Genomic DNA, 23512 nt, shown 5'->3' with positions numbered 1-23512 from the left:
TTGGTTTAGGTTGTATTTATCAGACTGCTGCCACTTTCTCTGTGTAAACGAGGAATTGACAGATCAAACTAAAGTTAAGTACGGAGTGCCACAGGGATCAGTTTTAGGGCCTCTGCTTTTCTCCTTATATGCTTCCCCTGGGAGACATTATCAGGAATCGTGGAATTAGTTTTCACTGTTATACCGACGGCGGCACGGTGGTGCAGCGGTTAGCACTGTCGCCTCACAGCAAGAAGGTCGTGGGTTCAAACCCTGGTTGCCCCGGCCTTTCTGTGTGGAGTTTGCATGTTCTCCCTGTGTCTGCGTGGGTTCTCTCCGGGTACTCCGGCTTCCTCCTACCATCCAAAAGACATGCAGGCTAGGTTAATTGGTGTCTCCAAAAAAAATTGCCCTAGGTGTGGATGTGGATGTGGAGGTGAGTGTGAGTGTATGTCTGTCTATGTGTGGCCATGCGATGGACTGGCGACCTGTCCAGGGTGTCCCCCGCCTTTCGCCCAATGTTAGCTGGGATAGGCTCCAGCCCCCCGCGACCCTGTACACAGGATAAGCGATTGACGATGGATGGATGGATGGATGGATGGATGTTATACCGACGATACCAACTTATATTTCTTCGAATCCCAATGAAATTTCACAATTCTAGAGTGCTGACTAGAACCAAGACATATGAACATATCAGCCCCATTTTATCATTGGCTACCTGTTGAATTTTGTATTCAATACAATTTTGTATGCAAAAAAAAAAAACTGTTGCATGTTTCCATTATTGCTCAGTTAAAAAGGATAAAGTTCTTTTAACGTGTTTACTTTTAGTGACAACATGCCTCATAGCATGCATACAAACAGGGGGCAAGCTGTCACAACACAAACCAGCTATTTATTGAGAAATATTAGAAAAGATTACACCTTTGCTTTAAATATGAGATACTATCTAAAGTTCAAAAAGCCACCTATATTTTAAATACATTAAATACAAAGATGCACTCAGTAATTTTTACCCCATTAAAAAAGTTTTACTCCAAAAGAAATTACTTTTGAAAAATATGTATAAAATCATGAGCACTCACGTGAGATGAGGTCTCTAGTCATACCAGTAACCTTATAAAAGCTGTTTTATTCTACATGGGGCAGGGGCGCCCTCATGGTGGCTGCCATTTTAGAATCACATGACCAGCTGAATACTACTTGCTTATTCTCATTAATCTTGTTATTGGGCACTTTCACTGTTTCCAATTGTCCTCCTTGGAGTTTAGAATGTTTGCATCAGCCAGATTTGCCATTGCTATTCTCCTCTCACTCTGCTCCACGCCCCATCCTGTGCAGTGCAAGAACCACCCTGTGCTGATTGGCTGGAGTAGTGTTGTGTGGATCGGTCTGTTCCACTTTGTTTTTGTCGCCTTTACAGTGCCAAGGCCGTGTACAAATACTAGATTTTTTTTAGCCCACCCTCAGAACAGACAGCTAGCAGACTGAGAGGAGATATTTGCCAAATTTGACAAAAGTGTATTGGATTAGAATTACTGCGTGCACCTTTAAGCATTAAAACAATGTTGAGACAAAACAGTAAAAATGTTACAGTAAAAACTGAAAAATAGTAGATTATTATACAAAAATACACTTAATTATTGAATTGTACAAAAAAAAAAAATTCGGTGTCAACCTGCCCCGAACTGAAATAAAAAGTCCCATTGTCCTGAGAATACAGTTTAAATCTACCATTGACCCTTGCATAAATGTATCCCAGTGTAGATTTATTTTATTAAAATGTCTATTACACAAAATATACCCTTCCTCTCAGCTCATTGATGCCTTTCAAAACCAACATTCGATTTGTAACACAACACCGCCCTCTGTCAACTGCACAGCGCACCGTCATTGGGCTCTCCGGCAACAACGTTCTGTCAATCACCAACTAAGCCCCTCCCTCCACCTTTCTTTCCGGCAGTCGCATCATGTCAATAACCAACTAAGCCTCTCCCTCAACCGTTCTTTCTAGCAACAGTGTCCTGTCAGTCACCTACTAAGACCCGCCCTTACCGTTCTTTCCGGCAGTCGCGTCCTGTCAATCACCAACTAAGCCCCTCCCCTCGTCGAAATTTGACTGTAAACATCCCGCCGAGAGTGCGCGCCATCTTTGTCGGATTCAATGAGAGGAAACGGCTGCTAACTTCTCTCCGCAGGAGGGGAGCGAATAAACCAGCAAAAATCAAACACCAGAAACATTTATTGGATGGTGAGTTCATGAAAATTAGCGTGCATGTGTTTAAGTATTCTAGTTAAGTCGAATATTTAGAACAGGAGAATGAAATTCGATTGCTTATCAACAGTTGGCTAATGCTAACGGCTAGTGCTAGCTTTAAAAGAAAAAGCAATTTGACTGTAAATATTTTTTAAATCACTAATTTAATTGGGTTTTACATTTTAAACATTTATGCCAGCACGATAATTTACATCCTTAGTATTATTTATTTATTATTTATATCGGCGATTTTGAAGGCTGCATAGCGGAGCTTCCTAATCAACTTATTTAACAAACACTTGTTCGAAACTTAGGCAACTATTTTGCAACTTTGATATACATTTAGTTTTTATTAGTGGTGTATACAGCCCCCGTTCGTCTTTTGGTAAACGTAGTATTAAATAATTAGTCATTTTAATGGAGTGGAACTGTTTTGGAGCTCGCTGTCTGCATGTTTTGGTGTTGTTAAGGCGGGCAATGCTGCATAATATTATTACTGTAATACATATAACTCTGATCTCGAAATCTAGACGTGCAATTGTTGAAAGTAATCTTAGATGTATATATACATATTCTTTTGCATGATATTTGAATTTTGCATGTAAATTTGAGTTCATTGGCTGGTTGATTAGTTAATCATGGTTCACATGTGATGTTTGGAGAGGATGCAATTGCAGCACAATGTCCCACGTTGATGAAGAACCTGGAAATATCAGAGAATTTTAATATTGCTATTTCTCGGCCTATGGAAGGCATGTATATTAGTGACCCTTTAAAACACATGGTAATTCTTATATTGTGCAATACATTGTTTTTTTAATTATGCACCCCTCTTAATGAGTCATCTTTGTGGGTGAAGTCTCTGTATGTTGATCTAACACACACACACTAGGTTTTAAGAAAGCTGTACTACTGAGCTTTGAATCTGAATGCTCATTTGTGTTAAAATGCTCACATGTCTCCTTCCAGGTGTAGCAGAGCATTCTTGGAGCTTTGACCAGACACTGGGGCAATGTTTTACGCCCATTTCGTCCTCAGCAAACGTGGGCCGCTAGCCAAGATCTGGCTGGCGGCCCATTGGGACAAGAAGCTCACCAAAGCACATGTCTTTGAATGCAACTTGGAGAGCAGTGTGGAAAGCATAATTTCACCAAAGGTAGATATATATATGATATAGGAAGATGCCCCTTGCTGTTTTTTTTATTTTATTTGTTAATGCATATGTTACTTCTGCTTTGTTACTCTGATTAATAGGTGAAGATGGCTCTGCGTACTTCTGGTCATCTTCTCTTGGGGGTGGTGAGGATCTACCACAGAAAAGCAAAGTATCTGCTGGCTGATTGTAATGAAGCGTTTATCAAGATCAAAATGGCTTTCCGCCCAGGTAACGATTGTGAAATGTCAGCTACTATGTTCATAAAGGCATTTTTGCTGCAATCATAGGTTTTTGAAGTTTTTTGGCTTTCACTTTTTCATGTATTTACTGGGATGTTTTGCATTATTATTTTAGGTGTTGTGGATCTGCCAGAAGATAACCGTGAAGCCGCGTACAATGCCATCACCTTGCCAGAGGAGTTCCACGATTTCGACCAGCCTCTCCCTGATCTTGAGTAAGGGACACCTTTTCTGCCCTTTTTACACTGTAGCCTGTCCGTATTAAAGGTGCAGTATGTAAGATTCAGAAACCATTGTTATTTATTACACCTGTGACCGTTAAGTGAACTGCAGCTGGCTACCTGTTGCTCACGTTGCTCATGAATACACTCCATAGGGATGCGAGGATCAGCCAAAACAATGAAGTAACATACAAAGAGACAATGTGATTCACCGGCATCATGCTGACAGATGAGGTAGCATAATTCAATTTACACAGTTATGATTGTTGTCTACAAACTTTGAGACTACATTATATTTGACTCCAATTTTGGAACAGGGCTAAAACAAAGTGTGGATGTAGGTCTGACTATGCAAGACTGATTAATGTAATCACTTTTCTTAGCATGATACATTGACTGCATTTATACGATAGCCTAGACATCAGGCCATTAAAAAAAACAACTTGTATCGACAATAAGTGGCAATCAGAATGGAATGAGTCCAACAGCAATAAATTATATAAAATAAACCCCAGGGTCCAAAGAAAATACTACATTTTAAATCTAGGCCTGACCAAATTGTGTTTCCCAGATGCTGACTGGGCCATTCAAGACTAACACATGTGTTTTTACTGACTAGTGAATATCCTCCCATAGGAATACCTTGCCAAACCCCTATAACCATCAAGCACATTTTACTGAACTGTAAAACTTTCGGAACAATCAGACAATGCTTTTATACAGATACTTGTTTTATATAAATATATATATGGTATATGTATAGGTACCATCTGAAGAGCCAGCCAGCTTTGTCAATAGCTGTTAGCTAAATTTGGTGGATGATGACTAGCTGTTTATAAAATAAACTGTACATTGTAAATATGTTGAGACAATTCAGTATTGATGTGATTCCTTCACAACTGGCATTCTGATATATCGATGCTCTATTGTTTATAATAATTGAAGGTATATATTTTCTGTATAACCAAGTTATAGGTGTCCAGAGACGGCCAGTTGGGTCTGCGGGATCTTTTACCAATTTTACCGTCTTTTACCATTTATCAATTGAAAATAAATGTTAAGATCATCTATTTGTTTTGAAGCATAGTGACTGCAGTCCAGCATTTGTTGGAATATGTTTACATTAAAATTAAATATTTTGTATATTTCTTTAGATTCAGATACCAAAGTATGGGGGCATAGAAGCCCTTGTGACTGTGGAATGATGTTGAATGTGGGTTCAGGGGTGTCCCGAGAGAAAATTTAGAAAATGTTTTTTTTTTATATATATATTTGTATATTTTCATTAAAGTGAGAGACTAGTCTACCAACTAGTAATTTTAGTCTTTCCTTATCCATTCCAGACATCTAATTAATTTTCACAAAATTAGAACAGAAATCGATTTGTTTATTATTAAAGGCTCGTAACATGCAGATTAATAAAGATGCATTTAGAAGGGAAAAAACGTTATGGTCTAAAAGGTGCTTTGAAACCACGTTAACCCATGCGGTTTCTCATGTCTACACAGATGCAGGGAAAAGAGGCAATGCGTGCAGAGCGGGACAGGGCAGAAATTATGCATGTTTGGTGCTCGAGAGCAATATTCAAGATTACAGCACAGAAAGATCAAGAGCTGTAGTCCACATCACTGTTGTTCTGTCGCGCTCTACACTAGAGGCGATGAGAGGGCGCAACCGTTGCCATGAAGTCTTGCGGTGTGGATAGAATCAATTCGGTGTCCGATGTAACCTAATCGTTAGCAAGGCAGCTAGCATTAGCAAGTATATCCAGTCTGACCCTGCGTTACCACTGACTCGTTGAGCAAAACGGAGAGCGTTTTCAATTAATTCCTATGAAAGCTGAGCGTCATGCTCGCAAGGTGGATCGTAGGATTGGCAGCGGTGCAGAGCAAGCTCTCTCCTAGCGCTTTGAGCGGATTTGTTCTGCCCCAGTGGAAACACAGCCTGAGAAAGCCGAACTGCTTGTGTTTTAGTGACACGCAGTAAATATCTAAGATTCCTCAAAAGCTTATCATGGATTTTCTTTATCATGATCTATATAATTTTATTGCCCAGGCCTAGCGTAATGTAAGCGCGTAAGCCGCCTCTGCATATACATTAATACTTTGATACCTTACCCAGCGTTGATGGGTTTATCTGAAATGGCTTTCCCATGTCTGAGGCCAGGGAATCAATCTCATGCTCATCTCCAAATGGAAAGCACATGAATGTACGATTGGTTCAAGTAAAGCAAAGTCTGACCTGACCTTTTCAATATGCTCAATGTAGCGCTTATTGTCAATTTAATGTCACTTCCCTTGCTTATCCAGCTCAGATACAATGTTTTGGAAGTTCCCCAATTCGTGGCGCAGAAGCTTAGATGTGAGTAACTTTAGTTTTCATTTGAAAGCATTAACTGAGCTGATAATGTTGACCCCCCATCTTCTGTTAATCTTGCAGCTCTAAATTTAGCTCGTTCAGCATGTGTCAGATCGGTCAAAAAAGCCAAATCAATGAGCCATTGCTCATCCTTAAGTTGTTTGTATTCTGCATTTTTTTTGTAGAGAGGAGAAGCTCCTTTATCTCAGGTAGCAGCAAGTGCACAGTCAGTGGTGATTGACACCAACTTGGACATTGGTAGCTGTGTATTGTTGACAAAGTCCTTAAATGACCGAAAAATGTCCTCACTCGGAGTGTGTCCTTTCATAGACAAAAGTGTTAGCAGTTTCTCTTTCCCTGTCATGTCTTTAAACACCATCCTAATAAAAATGCACTATTGCACTAGTGTCGCTAATGTCTGTGCACTCATCTATCTGCAGTGAGAAAAAATCGCAGTCAGTTATGTCCTTTCCAAGTTCCTGTGTAATGTCATCAGCCATTACTTCACAACAACGTATATTTTTCGATAGCTTTGTTAGCGGACACAATCTCAGGTTTGTTTTTTAAAATCCCGAAACAATGAGTCTGCTGCCTCAACAAATGCATCTTTTATCATTTGCCCACCTTGGAAGGATTTCTTACATTTAATGGTAGTGTTACTCATCTGGAATGATGCCTTCATGGATGCCTTTGTTTTTAGGCCTGGTTGAGTAAAAAGTGACTGTTGACCAATTAATTGAGATTTTAAATCTTTCACCTTTCTTCTAAGCTCGCTTCTGGCAGGAAAATTGTTGTCATAGTTTTTATGAAGTGTCTGAAAATGCCTCTCCACGTTTCCTTTCTTTGGAATAGCTAAACTTGTTTGGCAGATCGGACAAATGCTTTTAGAAAAGAAGATGCATTTTGTGAAAAATAAGTCTTCCCCCCCACGCAACATGGAAATGATAAGTTTTTGGCTTTTTGCTTGGCACCGCACTCATTTTCATATGGTAAGAAACTACTGAGCATGCTCTGTGCTCTGGAGCCCACTGAAGCCGTGAATTGCCTTAAGTTAGTTGTTATGGTAACTGAATATAACAAAAATCTCGACAGCGATGGACTGGATAAAATTGCTCGTCAATAAAGTAGAAGTCAGACAGAAACTGTAGGGAGGAGAAGGGAGGTCATATTTAAATGACGTGCAATCTACCAGCATTACCTTTGTGATTGACCTATTGGGCACCCCTGCTTTAAATTAATTCATGAGTCAGTTTAAACTGTTGCTAACTCTGATGCTATGATGAATGTAAATAAATATTGCTGTTCATTACGGTCTATTGTTATATTGCTGCATATAAATGGAAAGCTGTTAAAACCATTCCTTGATTTATTAAAACTTTTTCTATATTTTACTGCTTGTATCGATATTTTATTTGCTGTAATGGCTGTTTGGATCAACTGTTGCTTCTGTTTGAAAAAAACATTGACCTTTTTAAACTAGATCAGAGAAAATGAGCAGGTATCAAGATGAGTATCGTCAAATGGCTGATAAATATTGACTTTTGTGCTATATCGCTCAGCCATCGTATTTACCATGTAGGTTAGGGCAAAGACCCTAGAATCAAATACATTTTCATCACTCCTTTTATATGCACTTTTGACACCTTTTTGATTTCTAACTGAATTATTTGTCTGGGGATTTCAGTGATATAGATGTTGCACAGCAGTTTACTCTGAACCAGAGCCGTGTTGAGGAGATCACCATGAGAGAGGAAGTGGGAAACATAAGCCTCATGGCTGACAATGACTTTGGTAAAATCTCAGTCTTTTATTCCTCACTATGAAAAGAATTAGTCTCTAGTACTACATGGCATAATGCTCTTGCTGTGATTCTAGGTGACTTTGGCATGGATGACCGTGAAATGATGAGGGAGGAGAATGCTTTTGAGGTGGACATAATCCACGGTTCCGCTGCCACCTTGCTTCTGGAAGCTGAGCCTGGCCCCGCCCACCTTCCGGACAAATCAACTAACCTCGAATATGACGACTTCGGGGACAACAACCTGGAGAACAGTGATGGTGGAATTCTAAGTGAGTTCTTATTGATTTAACCTGTTTATTTGATGATGTGATGATTCTTAAACCAATGTTTTTACTCCATTTCAGTGGATAAGATTTTGAGCAATGAGGATGGTGGTGGAATATTTGATGATCCCCCAGTTATCTCTGGCATCGTGATGATGCCACAAGACCATGGGGATGACGAAGATGACTTCGATAACTTTTCTCGTAAGTAAATCGTTCTGAATTCAAAGCTACAGAGATTACTCAAAATTAGTTTTTTATATTTGTATGCTCCTTTGCACTTGATCAATTCAGTTTCTGAAAGTGTATAAGTTAAATTATTTTGTTTATGGGTCCATGACAAATAAGGATGATAAAGATCGAGATCTTGCCTAGAATTATTTTATTTTTTTAAACAAGTTCTTAGAAATGTGATCTTTTCATTTTTAAATATTTTTGGAATTTGTATGCCATTTTCAATAATTTTTGATTTAATGAAAAATTACGTCTTTACGTTTCTTTGCAAATAGAATATAAATACATAAAGATAAAAATAAATCTTACAAAGTTTACTACTTTTCACTTGACCATACCAGATTAATACATGCATTTTCTTTTTGCTAAATCAAAGTAAATTGTCACATACTATATATCAAGCCATCAAAATGGCTTCACTGCTTCTTTTTAAACTAATAATACATTTGCAAAACTCAAGTTATTTATTATTTTTTACTACAATTTGTCTTTTTATTAGCCCACAAAATATGTCTGTATGAATTCAGAAATTATAAAGGACTATACATTGAATTTCTTTTAGCTCCTGGTGGTCCTGACAGTCCAGACTCTGGACCAGTGGAGCCTCTTCCCAACACCACAGATCAGACGGAACAGACCACTCTGGTGCCCAACGAGGAAGAAGCTTTCGCTCTGGAGCCCATCGATATTACTGGTAAAAATATTAAGTAATGTATTTTAGGGATTGAATCAATATCAACATTTTTGGCCGATATCGATTTCAACAAAAACTTTACCATTACTGTTATTTTGTCATCAGATTACTGTTTTATAGATTTCTATAATACCCATCAAAAAGGATAACTAGTTGACTCAATGCAGTTGCTTTATAAAAAGAGGTAATTTTTAGGGCTGTGTCAATAAAATCAAATATCGATATATCGCAATACTTTTTCTAAAAATATTGTATCGATACTTTTGAATTGGAATTCAATCTGTATTGTGATACAGTGAAGTCAGAAGTTTACATACACTTGGGTTGTCATTAAAACACATTTTTTAACGACTCGAAAGATTCCATATCAGCAAACTATAGTTTTGGCATGTCGTTTAGGACATGTACTTTGTGTATGACACAAGTAATTTTTCCAACAATTGTTTACAGACAGATTGTTTCACATTTAATTGACTCACAATTCCAGTGGGTCACAAGTTTACATGCGTAAGTTAACTGTAAAAGCTGCTTGAACATTTTTGAAAATGATGCCAGGCCTTTTGACAATTAGCCAGTCAGCTTCTGATAGGCTAATTGTAGTCAATTGGAGGTTTACCTGAGGATGTATTTTAAGGCCTACCTTCAAAATTAGTGCCTCTTTGCTTGACATCATGGAAAATCAAAAGAAATCCGCCAAGACATCGGGAAAAAATTGTGGAACTCCCAAGTCTGGTTCATCCTTTGGAACAATTTCCAAACACCTGAAGGTACCACATTCATCTGTACAAACAATAGTACGCAAGTATAAATGCCATGGGACCATGCAGCCATCATACCGCTCAGGAAGGCGACATATTCTGTCTCCTAGTGATGAAAGTAGTTTGGCGCGAAAAGTGCAAATCAATCCCAGAACAAAAGCAAAGGACCTTGTGAAGATGCTGGAGGAAACAGGAAGAAACGTATTTATATCCACAGTAAAACGAGACATATATTGACATAACCTGAAAGGCTGCACAGCAAGAAAGAAGCCACTGCTCCAGAACCACCATACTACAGTTTGCAAAAGCACATGGGGACAAAGATCTTGAATGTCCTCTGGTCTGATGAAACAAAAATGTAACTGTTTGGCCATAATGACCATTGTTATGTTTGGAGGAAAAAGGGTGAGGCTTGCAAGCCAAAGAACACCATCCCAACCGTGAAGCATGGGGGTGGCAACATCATGTTGTGGGGGTGCTTTGCTGCAGGAGGGACTGGTGCACTTCACAAAATAGATGGCATCATGAGGAAGGAAAATTATGTGCATACATTGAAGTAACATCTCAAGACCTCAGCCAGAAAGGTAAAGCTCAATCACAAATGGGTCTTCCAAATGGACCATTACCCCAAGCATACCTACAAATTTGTGGCAAAATGGCTTAAAGACAACAGTCAAAATCAAATCACTTCATTGTCACTCAGTGTAACAGTGGGTGAAAGTCTTGGGTGCAGTTCCAAGCAGCATAGCAGTCATGACAGTGATGAGACACATACAAAATTACAATAAACATCAGATTTACACAACACAATTTACAAAACTAATATACACATATTTACTTTAAAATGCACTAAACAAATAATATGCAATGTACATTATACAATACTCACAATATGGAATACACAGTTTACAATGAAAATTATAAATGTATATGTATGTGCAGTAAGTATAGTGGTTGTATTGACATTCTTACTGTCAGGTTGATAGTCAGTTGCCAGTGTGTTGTTAAGAAAAATATAATTTAGTCAAGTGAGAGATTAAGTGCAGTGCTGGTATGTTGATCGTGAGCAATCAAGAGTTCAAAACTCTGATTGCGTGGGGGAAGAAGCTGGTGCGGTTCCTGATGCTGCGATACCGCCTGCTGGATGGTAGCAGTGAGAGCAGCCCGTGGCTGGAGTCTGATGATCCTCCAAGCTTTTTTCACACACCGCCTGGTATAGATGTCCTGGAGGGAGGGAAGCTCACCTCCGATGATGTGTCTGGGACTTTGCACCACCCTTTGCACCATGACGTTGAGAGAGAGGTTGTGTTCAACGTGTTAGTGTGTGCACCTCTCTATAGGCCGTTTCATCATTTTCAGTGATCAGACCTACCACTGTGGTTTCATTAGCGAACTTGATGGCATTGAAGCTGTGTGTTGCCACACAGTCATGTGTGTACAGGAAATACTTGAGTGGGCTGAGAACACAGCCATGCGGGGCTCCAGTGTTGAGGGACAGTGGTGAGATTTTACTGCCCATTCTTACCACCTGGTGTCCAGCTGTACAGTGACCTGTTCAAGCCTAGAGCCCAGAGATTCACATCAAGTTTGGAGTGCACTATGGTGTTGAATGCTGAGCTGTAGTCTACAAACGGCATTCTCACATATGTGTTCCTTTTTTCCAGGTGGGAAAGAGCAGCGTGTATTGTAACTGTGCTGTTCATCTCTGGAGCGGTTGCTTCTGAAAGCAAACTTTAGTGTGTCCATTGATGCAGACGTAATCTCTGATTAGCTTTTCAAACCACTTGCTGATGATGGGAGTTAGGGCAGCAGGACGCCAGTCATTTAGGCAAGTTATCTTTGACTGTTTTGGAATAGGCACAATGGTGGATGTCTTAAAGAATGTAGGAACCACAGACAGGCAGAGGGAGAGATTTAAATTGTCAGTTAAAACACCAACTAGTTGAGGCTGCTTTGATTGTTTTGCAATATATCGGAACATCTCCCAGTCCACGTGACCAAAACAGTCCTGTAGCACAGAATTAAATTGGTACGACCAGCATTGGATCGTTCTGGTTGCGGGTGCTTCCTGTTTCAGTTTCTGCCTGTAAACGGGCAGAAGTAGAACGGAAGAGTGGTCCGATTTGCCCGAAAGGTGGGCGGACGGATTTCTAAGCATCCCGGAAAGGAGAGTAGCAGTGATGTAAAACCAGGTCCCTTTGTGTGTTGCATTTGATCTGTTGGTAGTATTTAGGCGAGTGACTGTTTTGGAGTGGCCATAACAAAGCCCTGACATTTGTGGGCAGAACTGAAAAAGCATGTGTGCGCATGGAGGCCTACAAACCTGATACAGTTACACCAGGTCTGTCTGGAGGAATTGGCCAAAATTCCAGCAACTTATTGTGAGAAGCTTGTGAAAGGCTAGCCAAAACATTTGACCCAAGTGAAATTATTTAAAGACCATCCCTTATGATCCACTGGGAATGTGATGAAAGAAATAAAAGCTGAAATAAATAATTCTATCTGCTATTACTCTGACATTTCACATTCTTAAAATAAAGTGGTGATCCTAACTGACTTAAGTTTAAATGCATTTGGCTAAGGTGTATGTACAGTTCTGACAACTGTATATAGAATCCTAAATTATGTAATGTGATAACTCATTATATCAAATTATGACGTATCGCAATACCTATCGTATCGTGTGGTGGCTGGTGATACCCATCCCTAAAACATTTTTGGGCTGTCTTTGCATTTAAAAAAATTAGAACTCAAATTTGTCATATTACAGTAAAATACTATACATTTAAATTATGCATTTTTTTGGGCAGTTCCACATCAACCATACCATAGAAAAATAAACTTAAATTAATAAAGCCCTCTTAAGTTGTTCATTTAGATATGTATTTTTGATTGTATTAAATGCCCATAATATTGCATTACGGACATGACCATTATAGATGGAACCATCATGGTAAAGAGTGTGATTTGCTTTGAAGCATCTATAATGAAAGATCGCTGACTAATGCTTTTGATCTGTGACATGTTACAAGTTTACTGCATCTATAGCCAACATTTGGGAAAAGGATCATTTTGACAAACATTGTGAATTTAAAGTAATATGATTATTTTATATATATATATCTCACACCTTTTGACCTATACCTCTCTCTCCACTGCCCCTCCCCGAGAGCCCTCCAAAAACTCAAAATAGTTGCCTCATTTCCCAACAAACAAATCCAAGCTACCCAGTCTTCTAAATGACATTTCCTCAAAAGCCACCACACTCCCCATCTCAGTGCACCACTCCTGAAATGGGGCGCTCCAGCCGATCTCCGTCCCCATAAAATGATGTAGAACCCAATTTATGTTTTTCCCCACCGCGTCTGTGGCAAAACGAAATCCGAGTGCACTCGCACTTTTTTTTTTATTTTTATAAACTTTATACTAGGGCTGCAACTAACGATTATTTTTATAATCGATTAATCTGACGATTATTACAACGATTATTCGCCGATCATTGCATCGATTAATAATTAGCTCTTAAACGATTATTCAGCTTGTGTCCCGACATAAAATGTTGGATTAAACATGCTTGAATAGCAATAAAGGACAAAATCATCTTTTAAAAATATTTCTAAATGACATTCACTGAATTAAAAGGGAAAAAACTTTTAAGTTTAATTCTTTAAAGAAATTCACTGCAAAAAAATTAAATTGTTATCAAGTGTTTTTGGCTAATTTTCCATTTAAAATTGTCTAAATCCTTAAAACAAGATACATTTACTTGAGAGGCAACATAAGATATTTAGACTTTAAGAGAATGTATCTTAAATATACAGTAAGTGTATTTTTTATATACATGTATTTTTTTCCCACTTGGTTATAATTCTGTGAGTGCAGTATCATAGACAAAATATACTTATATTCAAGATCTATTCTCTAAAAGTAAGTATAAATATACTTATAAATAAATTCTAAATAATTGTCAGGTGAATGCATCTTTAGATATTTTAAAACATTAGCATTTTTTATATTATATTCAATATTCTCAGTTTTTTTTATTCTGCAGTATAGCTGCTAAAGTAAATGTATGTTTTTTTTAAAGGAGTTTAGATATATTTACTGGAAAACAAGCCAAAACAAATCAAAAATGTATTTTGTGGCTCAGGTGTTAGAGCGGGTTGTCCACTAATCACAGGGTTTCACCTTTGTCACTTCAATCTATCTTTAACTCACAAAAAAATCTCTTATTAATAAAGCTTCATATTGCCAATTTTCTTCATGATAAGAAATGCAGTGACACACATTATGATTCAATAAATCACGAGCCATCACGTTCTAATCTAGCCATGCTTGAGGGATGAGCGGCCCCACGACAGAAATATAAAATGTTTTCTCCCCCTTAATTCTCTGCTCTGAAACATTGGCTAGATCTTGCTATTTAGTGTAGAATAAAATTTGCTCACAAGCCATAGTGTTCTCCAGTTTGTAAATGAATTAGTTTGAGTCGGGTAGTTTCAGTAATTCGGTCAAAATGTTTCCCAAGTTGCACTAAATAGATGGAACACCACATGGGTCACCCATCCTCCACTTAATGCAGTGATCATAACATCTGTGTTAGTTGTGAATTATGAACATACCTGCAAACTTGTCGCTTTTCGGCGAAAATCGCCGTTTTCTTGGTCAATTGGGTCATTTACGTGAATCGCGTAGAACCGGAGAGTTTTTGTATGTGGGGGGGGTATGCTGCCCGCCCTTCATCTGCATGCCATGGAGGCTAGAATTGAGAAATATTATTGGATAATTCTTATAATTGACATTTCTCTGAGCCAATCGGAATCTTAGCACTTTTTCTCTTGGCCAATCGGAATCTTAGCACTTGCGTCAGAATCTTGAAGCACACAGCGTCAACCACGCGAGTCTGATGGAAACAAAAGCTATTTGTTTGCTTGATTCAAGTAACGTTAGCTACCGTTTTTTATGTGATATAATTTACAATAATATTGTATTGTCTATGGGTGGAACGGTACATGTAAGTTATTCGTATTGAACCGAAACTGTACGGGTGTCACGGTTCGGTGCACGAATTTGCACAGAGAATACAAGGGGAAAAAAAAAAAAACTCTAGATAGCGATAAATTTCGCTCTATTCACGTTTGGTGTGAACACAGCATAATAAACAGGCTGCGATGTCAAGATTGTAATGCTGTAGTGTGTGTGTGTGTGCGAGTGAGAGAGAGAGGCGCGCGGGCGCGTTCGAACATTGGAAACAAAAACATACTCCATCATTTTGTTAATACAGGACATCATTCAAACTGCAAAGTGTTTACTTATTTGTGTACACTCGCAATCAAATACAACATTGTGCTTTTGTCACACTCTAAACTCTTGTCAAACTGTAACCAAGACAATGATAAAAATGCTATCTATATTTTTGTTTTGCATTTCACTCCATTGTACCGAAATCGTACCGAACCGTGATGTCTGAACCAAGGTATGAACCGAACCGTGACTTCTGTGTACCGTTCTACCCCTAGTATTGTCGTCATACCTATAAATTACGTTAAGCTATGCTAAAAGTGGTATGAATGGTTTCCAAAACGGTACAAAAACTATTGTTTTACTCGAGGGGAGGTGGAAAATGAGCTTAATTCCCCAAATGGTGGAATATCCCTGTAACGTTAGCTAGGCTTATCGTTAGCCGGGTATCCAATCATCCATCTCCCCCCCCCCCCGTACTAACAGAGTTAATACTGATGTGTCCTCAGTGAAAGAGACTAAGGCTAAACGTAAGAGGAAGCTCATTGTGGACAGTCTGAAGGAGTTGGACAGCAAGACCATCCGTGCACAGCTGAGCGACTACTCTGACATCGTCACCACTCTGGATTTGGCTCCCCCCACTAAGAAACTGATGATGTGGAAAGAGACTGGAGGCGTGGAGAAGCTCTTCTCATTGCCCGCTCAACCACTCTGGAATGGCAGACTGCTCAAGGTGACGTTTTTTTTTTTTTTTTTTTACGTGTGATAGAGAAGAGGGCTCAAATAATGGTGCTGTTCCAAAACCTAGTGAGATCAGCCCCAAATTATTATTCTGTTGTCATTTACTTGCTCTCTTGTTGTTCCAAATAAGTATTCTATCTTTTGTGGAACATGAGACATTTTGAACATGGGGAGTCAGTTCTTTATAATGAATCGGTTGAACTGAATCACATTGTTCTGAATCATTAGCAGTTAGGTTGGAATCAAATGATTTAAAAAATCCTCATGCAGTTATCACAAATGACTGGAATTGGATTTATTACATGGCATGATGTGAAATGTGTCCGTTTCAGATGTTTACACGCTGTTTGACTCCACTGGTGCCCGATGAGCTGAGAAAGAGGAGGAAGGGTGGAGAGGCTGACAGCCTGGAGGACTTCCTGAAGGAGCTGGAGAACCCAGAGGTGCCCAGAGAGGAGGTGCTGGGCCAAAGAAGTGATGTAATTGGTGAGTCGCAACACAAGCCTGACCATTCTACGTTAAAGTGATAATCCTAAAACAAATTGTTTTTTTACTCGCCCTCTAACATTCAAGCTAACGTCTCCTTTCGTGTTACAGAAAAGCAAGAGATTGAAGCTGAGGTGTAAATTTTTTTTTTTGCCCTATAGATCAGACCATCATGGAAGAGCCCAGTATGCTGCAGGCTTCCTCTATGGAGGGCAGCAGAACTGCTCTGGATGAGTCCATGATGCCGCCTCCATCTCGGCAGCGTGGAGTTAAGCGCAAATCGCAAGACCAAGATGCAGCTTTGCCTGTAAGTCAATATACACCAGCCATGAAATAAAGTGAAAAGGAGGCCATATCATACATTTTTATTTAGTTTTACCCTGATGTCCACTTATAATGCTAGGAATGTTTTTTTTGTGTATGTGTGGCTAAAACAGTCTGTTTACACTTGGTTTTTGAAGTGAGTTTTGGGTGATCTGTTAAAAACAGGACAACGCTAAAGAAATATGTAAATGGGGTGCAAAACATTTTGAGATTTGTCCACTTCAACCACATTCAGAGGAGGAGGTTGAATGTGGTAAAGAACGCATGTGACTACATCAGGCTTGAAGTGTAAATGCTCATCTGTTTGAATGCAATCGAACCGCAGCGAAGCACCACCTACTCACCAGTCAATCAACCGATTTGTAAGAGTTATTTACAAGAGGTTTTTTGCTGGCTTTAAAAGGAACAAACGTCTGATCAGAAATGTTAAAGTATACATGCACAAAAAATAGTATGTGTCTCATAGGGATGCACCAATACCACTTTTTCTCTTCCGATACCAGAAATCTCAGTATTGGCCGATCCGATACCAGTGTTGTTTTTATGCATAATCGGTTTAGAATATCTTAACATTATTTTGTGGAACTAATTGGGTGTGTTCTTTAATATGTAAAGAAACACAAACCACTTACTACTCATTATTTCAATATAAATGTAAAGCATATTAAGAAAAACTTTATTATCAACTAGTATACTGAATAATGTAGCAGCAAAATTAACCGTAATTCCAGTCTTCCAAGTCGTCAGTAGAAAAGCATTTTCTTTGCACAAGTTTTTCAACTTGTATCTGGACTTCAGATCTCTCTTTTTTTTTTTTTTTTTTTTTTTCAATTAAGTTCACTTTTCATTCACAGTTATTTTTTGGAACCAATTCAACTCAAATATTATTATCATTTGTTTAATAATAATATATTATTATAATAGTAATATATCTCAATAGTCCTCCTTTTGAAATGGATCCACGGGTCTCTCTCTTCCTCACTGCTGTCAGTTCTCTCTCCCCTGAGTTGTGATTGCACGCACCTGCATATCATAGTGGCTAATCAAAGACCGCATAAATAGTCTGCACACTCTTTGTCTGTTCTCAACAATATTATCTCTGAGACTCCAGAACTTTCTACTATGTCAAACATACTTGTTTCTTCATTTTTGCCTGCAAGTATCATAAGACTGTTGTGAGTTATCTGTTCATCGTGTCTATACCCTGTCTGGATATTAATCACCTGCTTTTCGACACTCTGCTCAACTGGACTCTTTCTCACAAAGTGTCTCTCTGTGACACCTAACTTTTAAACCCTCACGCTTCTATTTTGACATTCTGAACTCTCCAGGAATTCATGTATGTGTGTTTGTAGACATGTTTACAGTAGTTTAATTATTCAAATTCTGTAAAAAATAAAAATGCATATTATAAGTGAACCAAACTTTTGAGCATCCACATCGAAGATGTTGTTCGTGATATATTGCGCAACGCCTGAAGGCTAAAAATAGCCGCGAGTGTGTAAACAGAGCAGCGCCATTCACTAACTGAGTGCTGGAGCTGCTTGTGCATTTGATACATTTACTTATTAAACACACCCTTTTGTGCTTCACAGAGCTATTGCACGTCTTCAAGTGGCTTTTAATAAAATGCACAAGTCATATGAACTACTTTAATTGTGTATTAATGACATTTTTTGAGCTTGACGGTAACGAACATGACTAACACACAGTATCGGATTTTGATCAGGCTCATCGGACCGATACCCGATCCATATAAAAACGTCATTATCTTGAGCCGATACCGATCCAGGTATGGGATCGGTGCATCCCTAGTGTCTGATATCAACATGCATTGACCGATGAGAAGCACACACATCTGAAGCGTAGTTAAAACCAGTATTCTACTACACCATTTAATTTTTAGCTTTTTGTTTGTGCTTTATGGTCATGAAGTTATACACTGTTATAGGAATTCATGTATGTTTTCATGAAATCACCCTCCAATCCAAACACCAAATCCAAAGTGGTCAAAAGAGAAACTAAGGTTGTACAAGACTTGGCGACTAATCCAGGGGTTTTCAAAGATTTTTTACGTACACGATACCCCCCACTCAAACACATCCGAACACGTTGTCAGACAAGTGTTTGACATAAGCACTTTTCTTGTTAAACAAATTATAAAAATGTAAGTTATTAACTGAATTATGACATTGAATTTACAACTTTTTATATTATATAATTTTTACAATGGTGGAGAAAAAAACAACAAAATCAATGCTAGTTTGGGCAATGGACTACTGAATAGAAACTCTGCTTGAAAGTTTTTCACGTACCTCACATATGTTAACAGCGGCTACATTAGTGAATGCATTGATCTGGAGTGCAAAAAATGGGCTGTGCCTGATGCTGTCTAACACTTGCTCCTTTGCATCCTGTGCCATGTCAGATCTTTGGCTGCCAGTAGAATCAATGTCTCTCCGATGTTATGTGCTTTGTCCGCCATGGTAATACGCAGTGCAACGTGATATGAAGCTCCAGTGGCCTTTACATTTAATTTTACATTCTCTGACAACTTTTTTCTGACCTTGAAATGCTTAAAGTTTTCTTTGGAAAAGCTCAGGAGGTTTACCCGCTACCTCAGCATGCTTGCTGACAAGGTGTCTATGGAGTTTAGCAAGTCGCATGATGTCATTAGCCAAAATCTCCTGAAAAATGACTCAAAGTTTGTTGTGCATCAACTGATTCTCTCCATTTAAATCATCGTTTGACCCTTGAAACTGAAGGATTCGAATTTTGTTGTCTCAGAATCCACTTCAATGTAAATACAGACTAATACTTCACGTCTGCTTTATTGGCAGGCTTGACAAATATCAGAAAATATTGTATTTTCAGAACTGTTTAAATAATGTTTTACATATAATTTAATAGTTAAGTATTCCAGTTTACGCCTGTCCAGTTGTGATCGGATCGCTGAAAATGCTGCAAACTGGGCCTTAATTTTCCACAATTATAATCATAACAAATATCAGCCTCTCTCTGACCGGAATAATTAAAATGGCCCATTTTGCTAATTTTAAGAAATCAGTCCCACCAGGATTTCATGGCACTTTTTCCTGATTATTGTGGGCCAAAATGACTGAATTTGCTGCGAATTTGCTAAACCTGTTAGCAGCCTCTATATCCTCTTCCTGTTCTCTGTGCAACGAGTCGAATAACTACCATAATGACTCCAGAAAATGGACAAATTAATATTCATGCACATGTAATTCTTACACATTTTTAAAAACAAACTGGAATATTCATCAATTACATCATGTCTGAAAGTTTAAATTCATGAATGCTTAGAATTGCCAACAACTCATGCTCCATAGATCAATCTGTTATGCTTCTAGGGCTGATAAAGCACTCATTCATTAGTGGAGCAGTGTATGTGTGATTGCCTGCATGCTGCAAAAATGATCAGCCCTAAATCTAGGCATGATCGGCTGATTTTGATCGGCGGCCGATCGGGACATCTCTAGCGATGATACAATGGAGGCTGTGCAGTTGGATATGTATTGACTACTTCAAGCACTTGTTTTGCCACTGTCAATATAGAGAAAATTTTGTAAGATACCGCAAATAATGCGGATCACTTTGCATACATTCTTGAAGGGAATGAGAAATGTCCTTATTGCATGATGAAATGAGCAACAGAACTTGGGTCATTTTCTAAAAGATGGCCTTTCTGGACTGGGTGAAGAATTTGAGTTCTACAAGTTGCATTATGTTTCCGTAGTTTTATGAGCCCTTTGAAACTTTTAGGTACAACTTTTAGTAAAAAAAAAACCATTAGGTTAAAAACCTCCTTGATCTCTGGTCAAGTTGTATAAAAACTCCGTTAAACTCCTTTCTCAATGTGTCTAAAATTGCATGTTTGTCATTTCAGCAAATGGATGTGTTGGATCAGACTTTGCATCCTGTGGATCAGTCAGTCCTCTCTCATCAGCTGGACATGCCCCAGGTGGATCTCCCTCCAGAGGACAGCAGCAACCTCTCTAGACTTGTCCCTGAGCTGGACCTGTTGGATGAGCTGAACAAGGAGAAGGACAAGACAGACAGTGAAGAAGAGGTCAGATATGTCATTCACAAGTCATGCTTTGGCCCATTTTGACCTTGCCTGGACAGTATTATTGATTTTTCTTTGACCAATTGTTTAATTAATCTATAGGGGGAGGAGGGACAAGGAGACCAGGACCAAGAGGAGAGGAGATGGAACAAGAGAACTCAACAGATGCTTCACGGACTTCAGGTTTGTATTTGCGGCATTCTGAGAAAAACTTCAATCAGGGTTGGGCAGTTTGACCGTGTGTGAAACGTAACTGCACACGGTAATATTAAGTATACCCAAACCTTGCGTAATATGGAGTTTTTTTAATTTTTTTTTATAGTTATGGTCTTCTGAAGAAAATGCCATTTTAAAACTTGGGGTTGTGTGATTTACTGGTAGTAACAAAAAATATAAACTTATTATGTAATCAATTTTTTTCTCAATCAAATTCAAATCTTGATATGGCCAACTGGATGTGCAACAAAGTGAAGAATGATATATATATTATTGTAATTTGTAGCAATATTTATATTTGCTACTAATAACAATTTCACAATGAATGGTTTTATTATCATTATTATTTATAATTTTATCATTACAATTATTTCATGTAAGCATTATCACAAAAACAAGTGTACTGAATATCAGCCGTAGCATCTTAGTACTGAAGGTAATCATTAATATTCATTAATATTTTCATTTATACTGTGAAGCTCTGTCATCATTTTTATTTGACTATTTTTTTTAATAAATTATTATATTTTATTTGATTTAAAATTGTATTTTCATTTAATTAAAAAAATGTAATCCAGAAACATTCTAATGGAAAATGCAGTATTTGCTACTGTAAGACTTAATGCAGCACTTTTTATCAATGTCCTTTTCTGTGATTTCAACAGCAATCTGAGGCTATTTATTTGTTGCTGAAGAATTTATTTCATATTGAGATATTGGTATCGTACCAAAGCCAACATTTTGGTATCAGAGCAACCCTAGTGCAGCAGTCTTTGTTGTGAAAAACATCTGAAATAATAGCATGTAATAAATATACTAAAGTATTAGCTACTCTTTAGAGGTTAGCTAAATGTATTCTGAACTCTTCATGCTTTTAGAGACTGAAGGGAATAACCTTGGTTAACTTTTGAGTGTACTGTCTTGCCACCTGAACAGCATCTACGTGCCCTGCGTTTGATACCTGTGTCGTGTCCTAGCCGCAATTCAGCATTGTGCTTCTCTGGTGTGCGACCGCGTTTAGTTCAAGTGCACCAGTTCATTTGCTCAATTGTTTGTGTAGATGTATGTTGTGATATTGCATATATATTGTTGATATAGTGTTAAATCTCATGTATAAAAAGGATGGGTTTGAGTGAGTTAACTGGTGTTCAGCCTCAACTCAAGCGTGGAAATACACAACATATTGGATTATTAGATTAGATAAATCCATATCTTACATCTTTTATATGTAATAGTCTTACAGTATTTTTTTCTCACATTATCGTAAAGTATTATGATGTGTCTTTTCCGTCTCGTTACTGTTGGCGAAATCAAAAAACCCTTAGTTAACAAACTGATCCAACATTTTAATCATGTGGCCCACCTCTAATGTTAGTACGTTTTGACCATATCTGTGCTTGTATGGCTTGAGAGAGACATTGAAAACAAGGTTCTTTGTTTTCTTGTGTGCGTCAACAGCGTGTGATGGCTAAAACCGGTGCTCAGTCCATCAGCCTGCTCGAGCTGTGCAGAAACAACAACAAGAAACAAGCTGCAGCGAAGTTCTACAGTTTCCTGGTGCTCAAGAAGCAGCAGGCTGTCGAGCTGGGCCAGACAGAGCCTTACAGTGACATCGTCGCCACACCAGGACCACGGTTCCATATTTTATAGATGCGACAGATCCTCTGTTTTGTTTTTAGTAGTTGTATTTAACTTTTTTTTTTTTTTTTTTGCTACTATTGCTTGTTTATTTTTGTATCCATTTTTGTTTCATTCGGGGCCAATTTTAAGGTTTTGAGTCAAACCCAATAGATCATGAAGACATTGTAAGGACATAGTAAGGAGTTTTATGCTAGTACATGTTGAACCTCATAATGTCAAGACTGTTGGGATTTTTCACAGTTCTTCTATTTTTATTTTCCTTAAGCTTTATCCCATTATGTTTTACATTGTAGTAGTGTTAGATATGTGTACATTTTAACTTTTTAACGATGTCAAAATTGAGACAGGTTTATTTTTGAAAACCAAGTGGATTTAATGACAGTAGCTCAATGTTTTGTATCTCTCTTATAATGGCAATTACAATTATTAAAGGTTTGTTAAACTCCTTCATACAGTTGGAATTTGTATGCACTTGTGATTAAATTTTCAAATTGATTGAAAAGAGTTTCCTACATTCCTGTCATTTCCAGTTGTGTACCTTGATAACGACTTCTAGGGCCGTGTTTAGAAATGGATTCCAGCACTTCAGATCAAACATTTCAACTTAAATGTTCATTAGATATTGTGCAAAAATACATATTGATAGAAATTATTACTCATCTTTTTATTATACATTTTTAAACCTTAGCAGTGCAATGCTTTCCTTTTTTATTTTGAAAGTTTTTCCTTGAATTATGTGTTAATTGAGTTCATATGAACCCAATCTGAATACAAATCAAGGACATTTACGGTTGCATCTTGTGCCATTGT

General features: G+C 38.1%; 1 protein-coding gene across 1 annotated transcript; it reads left to right on the top strand.

The window, feature by feature from the left end:
• The first annotated feature begins 2121 nt into the window (after positions 1 to 2121).
• Positions 2122 to 23192, top strand: LOC127658297 (double-strand-break repair protein rad21 homolog A). Its single transcript, XM_052147507.1, has 14 exons — positions 2122 to 2233; positions 3209 to 3395; positions 3494 to 3623; positions 3750 to 3849; positions 7898 to 8004; positions 8089 to 8283; positions 8359 to 8481; positions 9074 to 9205; positions 15714 to 15937; positions 16278 to 16431; positions 16593 to 16738; positions 20666 to 20848; positions 20948 to 21028; positions 22520 to 23192. Exons 2-14 carry the CDS (start codon positions 3252 to 3254, stop codon positions 22709 to 22711), a joined length of 1911 nt encoding a protein of 636 aa, XP_052003467.1. The 5' UTR covers positions 2122 to 2233; positions 3209 to 3251; the 3' UTR covers positions 22712 to 23192.
• Positions 23193 to 23512: the final 320 nt, after the last annotated feature.

This window comes from Xyrauchen texanus, chromosome 17 (genome assembly GCF_025860055.1).
Source record: "Xyrauchen texanus isolate HMW12.3.18 chromosome 17, RBS_HiC_50CHRs, whole genome shotgun sequence".
Taxonomy (NCBI): Eukaryota; Metazoa; Chordata; class Actinopteri; order Cypriniformes; family Catostomidae; genus Xyrauchen; species Xyrauchen texanus.
This window is presented reverse-complemented; position numbering and strand designations above follow the sequence as displayed.